At 35.1% G+C, this 9,586-nt stretch overlaps 1 protein-coding gene across 6 annotated transcripts in view; it reads left to right on the top strand.

The window, feature by feature from the left end:
* Window positions 1–76: 76 nt before the first annotated feature.
* Window positions 77–9,586, top strand: part of LOC112571485 — a 30,148-nt gene continuing 20,638 nt past the window's right edge. For 3 of the 6 annotated variants that reach the window (XM_025250482.1, XM_025250479.1, XM_025250478.1), the window contains exons 1-17: window positions 78–956; window positions 1,310–1,396; window positions 1,745–1,854; window positions 2,298–2,417; window positions 2,971–3,047; window positions 3,421–3,558; window positions 4,342–4,421; window positions 4,593–4,758; window positions 5,468–5,674; window positions 6,147–6,308; window positions 6,451–6,540; window positions 6,868–7,027; window positions 7,245–7,319; window positions 7,568–7,720; window positions 8,385–8,475; window positions 9,029–9,137; window positions 9,419–9,573. In XM_025250482.1, the coding sequence (XP_025106267.1) occupies window positions 668–956; window positions 1,310–1,396; window positions 1,745–1,854; window positions 2,298–2,417; window positions 2,971–3,047; window positions 3,421–3,558; window positions 4,342–4,421; window positions 4,593–4,758; window positions 5,468–5,674; window positions 6,147–6,308; window positions 6,451–6,540; window positions 6,868–7,027; window positions 7,245–7,319; window positions 7,568–7,720; window positions 8,385–8,475; window positions 9,029–9,137; window positions 9,419–9,573 (2,269 nt within the window). In that variant the 5' untranslated portion in view covers window positions 78–667. Of the gene's footprint in view, window positions 957–1,309; window positions 1,397–1,744; window positions 1,855–2,297; window positions 2,418–2,970; window positions 3,048–3,420; window positions 3,559–4,341; window positions 4,422–4,592; window positions 4,759–5,467; window positions 5,675–6,146; window positions 6,309–6,450; window positions 6,541–6,867; window positions 7,028–7,244; window positions 7,320–7,567; window positions 7,721–8,384; window positions 8,476–9,028; window positions 9,138–9,418; window positions 9,574–9,586 lie in introns of all 6 variants that reach the window. The other 3 variants (XM_025250484.1, XM_025250483.1, XM_025250480.1) reach the window with 2 other exon arrangements.

The raw sequence follows: 9,586 nt of genomic DNA, 5'->3' as shown, positions 1-9,586 counted from the left end.
CTAGCAGAAACTGGTGACGTCAGCCCAGGATCAGCTACGTACGGTGGCGCCACTAGATGTCGCTCTCTATGTTGCTAGCAGTAAACAACATGGAGTTAATAGGATAACTACGGCAGGAATCTCAGTTGAAGACTAGCAGACACAAAATCAGTTCACATTTGGCATTGTGACAATGCCATGACGCTCAAGTTACCGTAAACGAAGGCTACTCCAGAACAAGCTGTACCACAAAACACGGAAAGGTTTTAATGTTTTCAATCAGCAGAATTCGACAGTAAAATCAATGCATGTGGAAGGAGTCATCACAAAAGTCCTTGTACTCTACCCTCTCCTAACATGCATTGATGAGTGTCAGTAATGTGCATAGCACTAACCACATGAATTAATGCCTTTGCACAGACTTGAGAAAGTCAATCTCATTATATTTAGAATGCATGTATCACAAACGCCATGTCCTTTAAGCTGATCTCATTGACTTTTACTCTCCCAATGTGCTCAGGAATGAGAGATGGCTAGCGTAATTCATTCATCAATATCTCCAGCAACAGCAGACTGCCCAGGTTGGCATCAGCACTAGCTAAAAAACTTGACAGGAGCAGACATTAATGTCAGTGATCAGGGCATAACTTCAGTTCAAATTTGTCAGTTCCTAAATGAGAAAGACACTATGTCACTGGTTAGCACTGACAGCTCACTCTTTTTGAGTCTTTCTGGAGAGTCTGAAAGTGATGAAGATGAAAGATCAAATGTTGTAGATGATGTTTGGGATCCTGTTTTTGAAGAAATTAAGCATTGTTTGTATAAGTCTGACAGTGCCAAAAGTAAAACTTCATCTGAGCATAACTCAGAAGAAAGTGTGACTTACAACATTTCAGACTATTTTACCAACGTTCCTTATGGGCTTCAGCCTAGGGATACATATGAGCATGACAAGAAAAATACAGACATCATGGGAGGTAAGAAATTTGTCTTGCCTCAAGAACTCTGTAAATTAGAAAGATCTGATATTTGCATCTAACTCTCGCTTCATACAAGTTTATGTTTTCTTGATAGTATTTTAATTAACTTAGCCACATGAAACTAAAATTATATGATAGTATTTTATAAGACATGTGCATGAAACATCATATATCAAGAATAGAAGTATTTGTTACATGTAACAATGAGGATTCAAGAATTCATCTTTTACTCTTGCAAGGCAAGCAAACAGCTTCAGCTGAATAAGCTATCTAGGTTGCTGTGTTTTGTATTTACTTCCAACTCAATCACTCTCTAACTTAAAGTAAATTGTTGCTGGTCTTCTTTTCAGTCACTTACAATGGGAGGATGAGACAGTTTATTATTCTTGATTCCAAGGGCATCACAACATGGAAGAGAGATGCAGTTGATTTCAGGGGTAATGTCATTTTGTTACATATGAAAGTTGAGAAATATGTGAGTAATCAGTATGTAATTTTTAGAGCAATTTTACGTCAGACTATATAGGACTGTATTGACTGCAAGTGTGTTTATATTTGTGTGTATATATATATATGTGTGTTTACATATTTATTGTATAACTAATAATTATCCCAGTGGAGTGGGAGGGTGAAAGTCAATGAGACTAGTATCAGCATTAATAAATTTGTGAATATTTATGCAGGTGTATGAGATTTATTAAAAGCAAAATCGTTCACAAATAAAGTAAAAGTCTGGGTGGTTGATTATAAATTTTGAAGAATACTTTATTGATTGCCTCAAACAGTAACAAGGAGCATGTTATACCCTAAGTATGAATATCGCCTGATCACTTACCTGGTGTATGCCAAGAAATACAACTGCTATTTTGCTCTTGGAAAAGATTTTTCTTTGAAGGTAAGCTGTAACTTCTCTTGCCTATTTCTACAGTATATTTTCTTTATTATAGGCGATAGAACTTTTTTTAAAGCTAACATTATCAATTTCTTGTGAATATTTAATTATTTTATTGTGTTAAACAGATATTTTGAAATTAAGAGATAAAATAAAAGCAATAAAATCCAGCCCTTTGTATGATGGCCCTATCAAAACTAAATGCATCGTAATTTTTATAATTTCTATGTTTTTTAAAAGTGCTACATAAACATAACTTACATTTTAGCTAGTAAAATATAATTATGAGTATGTCTTGTTTGTCTGGTATTAAACTGTTGGTAGGTTTTACTTTTGGTAATTAATGATCATAGTTCAGGATGACTTTGCAAGTATAAATTATGTTTATGAGGACAAGTTATTTGCAAAAAATAGAAGCATGATTATAAATATTTGGGATTTTGCAGGTTTTAAACCGAGATTTCTATGAGACATGCTCTGTCAGTTCTAACCTGCGATCTATCCTTTTTATGCTGTTTAATCCTGTTCGTGATGAGCTGATTACTGGAGGAGTTGGTGGTGCAAAGGTGTGTTTTTTTCAGATAAGTTTTTATAGTAATAGTAGATTGTATAAACTTATAGTTTTATAGCAACAATAGATTTTATACATTTTTTTGTATATTTATTTACTTTCTTTATAGTCCACTTAAAAATATCTCTACTTTCTTGTGTTGTCATGCCATCTGTGACTAACTACTGGAATGAAGAAAAATAAGAAATGGTCCACACTACAGATACCAGAAAAAAAAATGAGATATAGTCCACTGGATAACATTGGTTCTAGAAAAATAAGAAATAGTCTACTGGATACTAGAAAAATAAATAAAAGCATCCTTAAAACATACTTTTCTCATTACTTCATTAATCAGAACTATGCAGAGGTAATTTCTTGTCCTCTGCCAGTATGCAGACTGTTCCTCCTTTTTCCTTGCTTTTCTGATTTGCTTATATGAAGAAACATTCCTACATGTAAATACAGTTTAAATAAAAGTTTACAGTTTAAATATTTAAATTTAACTATTTAACAAAGATTTCCTTGTGTATGTTTGTGTGTGTGTTTATGCATGTTCGTGCATGCAGGTATGGCATTTTCATCAGTCATCTAGCAAAAGTTACCAGGAACTGAAGCCCCTTGCTAACTACCAGCTTAGTCTGAAGTAAGTAGCCCTAGTGTGCCTGTCATGAATTTCTTTACATTACAATAATTTGCATCAAGTAAAATATGAACAATAAATAAATTAGGCAGTCTTTTCATATTATAAACCAGCAATACACAGTTATTAGCACATGATGGTCAGTAAAAATTTGTTTATTATTTTATTAAATAGTATCTTTTGATAACATAAAAAACTAAAACATTTTTATTGGAAGAAATTTATTTATATAGCAAAACCTCTTTCAGAAAAATGTATTGTTTATTTTACATCAAGAGAAATATATTAAGAGATATTGTGCATGTAAAATTGTATTATGAATATTATTTATCTGTGGCTGCATTGGTTTTTGTTTTTGCTTTTTGTTTTGTTTAAGATATGAATTGCCAAATGTGGGTGGCAGCTGGGTGAAACACGTAGACCTGGACTACATTCTGGAACACTTATACTGCTGTTCAGATACAGATCTACATGTGTACGACTTGCAGGGCAAGGAACTTTTCAAGTTTGAAAGGCAAGAGAAATCAAAGTGCCAGTTTTGCACCTCTATTTTTTTGTCTGAGACCATTCGCTGTGTTAAAAGATGTTCGCAAATAAGTTAAGGCTAGTCACAGACAGAATAAAGATTATATACAGGTAGTTGCATATTTAAAAGCTTTAGAGCTAGTTTTCCCATTCTTACAAATGCTAGTTAAGTAAAATGACAGAAACAAAAATCAGTTTCATACATCATAGAATTCATAATCTGTTTTAAAGTGACCAAATACCAGCAGCATCAAAAATAGTCACTAATAAACTGAAATACATTGGAGTAAATTATAATCATTTCAAACATTCGCCCAATCATTGACACAATTACAACTTTTAGAACCCATCGTTGTTGCACCCACAAATAAGTTTATGCTGTTTATGCACTCTGCTGAATAATACTAGTCCTTATGAAGAGTGTGTTGGCAGTGCAGACCCATAGTAATTAAAAGTAATAATAACAGGCTAGATCACCGGAGGAGTCACATGTACTACCCAGAATATGCTCATATTTCAAAGACCAAAGTAGGGAAAATGAGCATGAGACTCTTTCATCATAGCTACTATAGGCATCAACTTATTCACACAGCCTGGTCAGTGGTCAGAATTATGTATTGTGTAGATTGTGTTTATGTCCATGATCACTCAGAGTTTATCACTGGAGTAATAACAATTGTTTCACAAGTGCATGCAGTCAACATAAAAATAACATACACAATTTTATGAGATTGGCACTCAAATTTGTCTGATTTTTTCTTAATATGTTCAGAGCACACACAATGTCCATCACAGGATGTCGATTCTCCATCTCTGCCAAAGTCTTGGTTACTTCCTCTCTTGATAGTGAGGGTAAGCAAATTCCTGCAGGAGAAGCATATGTAGTCTGGAAAGCATTTTAAAACCTTTTCCTATTTAAAAAGTATTCTATGTTATATTGAGCCTATTTTTACATTGAGCAATAATATATGAAACTTTATTGTAGTTTGATCACTTTTTTCCCCCAAAAAAAACTGTCCTTAGTGAAAGTCTGGAGTCTTACTGGTGGTCTCGTTCACACATTTCGTGGCCACTCAAGGGCAGTAACCAACCTTCTCATTCACCCCCAAACCTCTTCCATCATCATCACCTGCTCTTTGGATGGCTCTCTGCGCATGTGGTCATTAGATACCATGGATGTCTTTTACAAGTAAGTTTTCAGGACTTGTTTCTTAAAAGAAGGAGTGATTGAGATTAAGCAGATGTTTTTTATTAATTAGAAATAGTTGTCCTTTCTTGTTTCAACCATACAACTTCTGAATGCATGTGTGTAGCGATAAAGTGTGACTATGTGTAGGGCTGGTTGGTCTCGATATGTGTAATGAGTTTGAGTGTGTGGTTGTGTTATTTTTGCTGTTTTCTACAGATGTCGTAGTTATAATTGGGTGAGTTGAAACAAAGTTTTGTTAATTCACCCCATGATCTCCCACATTTTAGTCTATGGGTATTCAAATTGTAAGTTGATATAAATCAAAATGTGAAGGTTTACTTAAGGGCAAGTTATTTTTCTACTCAAGCAAATATAAACATCATTTCTGCTGAATAGGTGTAGTCACATTTTCTGCATAAACAAAATAATTATGGTCAGTTGGCTGTATAATCAAAAGTATGGTCAAATAGCTGCATAGACGAAGGTATGGTCAGCTGGCTATCTCCTCCATGCAACATTCTCATGGTGTTTTTTTTTGAATCCAGGTATGATTTTCTGAATAAAGATTTATAAAACATGAGTATGTTCTTTTCAAATGAATGAGAATTGTACATTGATTTTGTACTGGACTTAAAAAAAACATTTAAATCTGTAAGAGAATGTGTGTGTGTGCACAAATAAATACTCCTAAATGTGTGAATGTGTTCAGTCTTGTGGTTTCAGCTTCAGGCTTATTGTGGATGGGACTGACTGATGATAACCTTCTGTACATTAGCACAGCTCACAACATTACCCTCTGGAATCTAAACCATTTTATCCACTTCTGGAGTCTGACTCGCAGTCAGGTTAATTGCTTGCAGCTGGAAGGTTGTCCTGGTAAAACAAAGCGTGTGCTTGCTGTAGGGGAGGATAGCAGGTAAAGAGACTATCCAATTACCATTTCTATGATTGGTCTGAGAGGCTAATGATAATCACTGGTTTTGTGAAAGAAAATGATTGGAAGCAATCTTGTACAATGCACTGTGATACAGCATAGATAAACAGATTGGTTGCACACTGCCAGCAGAATTTCCATGTCTAATTGACAAAATATTTTCAAAGATACTATCTAGTAACAGCAGTAAGTTTACATTTTTATGAAAAATATTTAGATGAAAATTTACATAAATGTAGCAATAAGTAGCGTAAAATATATTTCAAATTTGATTTACAACAAAATGCTCCAAAAGACTTTGTATTTTAGGTGGATTTTTTTCCTGTGAAAGCCATTTTATTATTTTATAAACATGTGTTATATACTTTTAGATATGAAATGTTTTTGCATTTAATCTTATATCTGAAAGACTTAGTAGCCAAATTTTACAGATAATTTTTTTTTTTTGTCCCAGCGTGAGACTGTTTTCCAGAAAGGATCAAAAAAATATGTCCACAGTTTTGCCACCACCAAGTCTCACCCCTTTACAGAAAATCCTAGGAGTGTGCTACAGCCGCGAGTTCAATGTCATTTTTGTGCTTGTCAATCCACAGAGCATATGGGTCTATACTACCAGGTAGGCTTAATGGATGAGATTATAGGAAACATGTTGAAATGATAAATGTGTGGAGGTGCTTTAACATGCAATGTTACTACTGGAAATGATGTAGAGGAAAAGAAAATAACAGCTTAAACGTTTAACTGAGCTGTTTTTCCAGAACGGATCCAGCTTGTAGAATGGCTGTGTGGGATGTACATCGTATTCAGTCAGCATATCTTCATGCAACAAGTACATTACACCAGGAAAGGTGATCTTGATGTCTTTCTCTTTTTCCTTTCATTTCTATCCTTTGATTATGTTGAAACACACTGCTTAAACTATCCATCCAGGTTTATCCAGGTTTACCCAGGTTTATGCCTTCCCTGTTTACTAACTTATCTGCATAGCCATTTTAGTGCCATATATATAAATTTTTTAGTCTAAAGAGTTTAGGTCTATTGCATTTAGAGTCGGAGATTTCAAATAATGTCTCCTTAATATGTCATCATCCTCAGTTTCTGACAGCTGTTATATACATCATATTTTTATTAGATCATTAACCTTAATTCCTTATAGCATGATTTCTGGTTACCAGCAAGACTATTCCAACGCACCGTGCTACAGAGAATGGATATGGTAATGAGTCTATAGTCAACTGCTGCTGTGTATGTATCTTGAAGTCATCTGCCATGGTTTGGACAGATGAAGGCTGCTGCTGCCCCATCAGGCACTCATATCTTCTGCTTGGATTGGAGGTCTTATGGCATTGATTGATTTTTGATAGTTTTTAAAGAAAATTAAATAATGAGTGAGCTGCATGCATACGTTTGAGAAGGAGACGTTGAAAGAAAATGGCCAGTCCAAAGAAGAAAAATTTTATTGTTAAGGACCTGTTCAAATCAAAGTTTGTTTTATCATCATTATTTGAGGTCATGAATTTTTATTCAGAAAAATTGGGGGAATTTATTGCAGGATGGGCGTGTTTTATTTATGGATCCTGTTATCAAAGGCCAAAAATACATGGAGTTCAAGGTGTCAAAAGATCCTGTAAGTAAACATACAATATATAGACATAATAATGTGTCACTGTGATCCTTCTAGCATTTACATAAAATATTCCTTTATCTTTTCCTATTTCCCTATCATATTTTGCTATAAAGAGCTAAGTTTTCATTCATTCTACTCAAAGACTTGAAAGAGGCAGAAACACCACTTTTTAGCTACTGAAAAATACTAGTTTGCATTTACACTGATCTTCATCCGGGATGACCTAACCAGAATTAATCTGCTTGCAGGTGGTGAGCTTACACCATGACATGGACTACAAAATGCTGGTGACAGTCTGTCGGTTGACACATATGACCTATTTACAGTTCTGGAGCCTGCCTGATCTGGAACTGCAGCACGAGGTGTTTTGTGCGCCAGACCTAGCTGCCCATGCTCACATTGTAAATCTGCTTTCAGCTTCTTCTTTGATTTTTTCCTCCTTGTTATTAGTGTTGTTGCTGTTGTCATCATAATTTCCACTGCTAGGATATGTACATGCTGATAATTATTCATTAATCTTCATGCTTTGTAATGATTTGTGCTTTAAAAAAAAGTATGCTATAAGAACTGTTGCTTGAGATGGGAATTTAGTGTTGGCTTATTTAGTCCCAGTTGGAATGGACAGCTGATTGTTTACAGCACTGGCATCCAAATGGAGAGGTGTGCTGGTTCAATACTCATGTAGTGCAGCTGACTTCCCCCATTTGAGCCAAACAGTTTTGGGGGAGGTGAGGCAGCAAGGGAGAGGAGATCAGCACCACCCTCACTTAAAGCTGGCCACTAGAAAAGTGAGGTCTATAATACCTCACTCCCTAATGACCCGAAAAAGGACATGAAAACCTTTCCTCTTACCTTATTTAGTCCACAGGACCACTGTATATTTGTTCTCTTTCCACCTGCATTAATTATTATCTTATCTGTTTTATTATGCACAATAGTCTTTTATTATGCTGCCTTGAAAAATTACTGAGGTGTAATAGAAGTTTCTTGAGAACCAGAAAGGGTTGGTGCTTTTAACAACCATTCACCTACAGTGTACATTGGATTTAACTTTGTTGTGTTTAGGGCTACATGTGTGTGACAGGCCATGAGAGTGGTCATGTTTTGTTTCATACACTTGAGCTGGCTACTGATCCAGGGCTGTTAAAGGGACGAAGTGAGTAGTATATACATGTATCATTAACTGACTAGCCAACTATCCAAATGCAATGATTTGGAAACCAATTGAGCATTCTAACATGTTCATTTGAACTATAATACAAATAAGCTTGCCAGCATGTTTTGTCAGAAGTATGACATCATATACATCTCAGGATCTGAACATCTTTTGTCAGATGTTAGAGAATATTTTGCCATTGCTTCTTGTCAGTAAATATATAAAGTAAATGTAAGCATTTCATCTTCTTTGAAATATTATTATATGATCCATGATATGATTATATGATCCAAAATATCTTTTACCAAATTTTTAATAATTCTACCTTAACGGGTTTAAAAAAAAAATGTAGATATATACATACACAATCATGTACCACCCAACTGAAAATCAGCAGCCATTTTGCAGCAATAGCTCATAGATAATCTCCAATCATTCCCTCCATGTTTAGTAATTGTTTTCTACCTGTCTATCTACTTACTCCTGCTTTTTAATCCCTTGGTAACTGATTTACATGAAGAAGCTGGTTCTTGCACGATCTTGTCTGTTCTAGTTGTGCCTGAAGTGGATGACATTATTGATATAAGCCATCGCCCAGAACACCTGGCATCTGTTATTACTGTAGATGCCTGCATCTCAATGAAGGTCTTTTGTTCCTGCAGGTCAGTTCAATGTTGCAGATCTGTATGTCTTTCCAAAGCTGGACAACATGCTTTAAGCCTGAAACAATGACACAGATTTTTGGATGTGAATATGTTTCCACCATGAGGGTGATAATGTGTAAGAAAACGACATTTGACTCTAATGAAGTGGTAATGGTGGTGTCAAATATCATGGGGATTTTGATAAAAGAAGTAAAAATATCATTTGAGGCAAGGAGGGGGGAGGTCAGTGACCAAAGTAACAAAAATAAAATATTCCTTATGACATTAATTTCTTGCAGTAAGGATGGAGCTATCAAAATTTGGGAGGAGATGGGTGCTCTCTTGACGGAGATAATGCTGGATGATTCCCTCAGCGCTGCCTGCTTTTTGAATAAATCTGCAGATCTCATTGTTGCCTACAGGAAACATATCTTCTTCATAGATCACACCAAAGGTATATCCAATAT

The sequence above is a fragment of the Pomacea canaliculata genome, linkage group LG9 (assembly GCF_003073045.1).
Source record: "Pomacea canaliculata isolate SZHN2017 linkage group LG9, ASM307304v1, whole genome shotgun sequence".
NCBI classification, from domain to species: Eukaryota; Metazoa; Mollusca; class Gastropoda; order Architaenioglossa; family Ampullariidae; genus Pomacea; species Pomacea canaliculata.
This window is presented reverse-complemented; position numbering and strand designations above follow the sequence as displayed.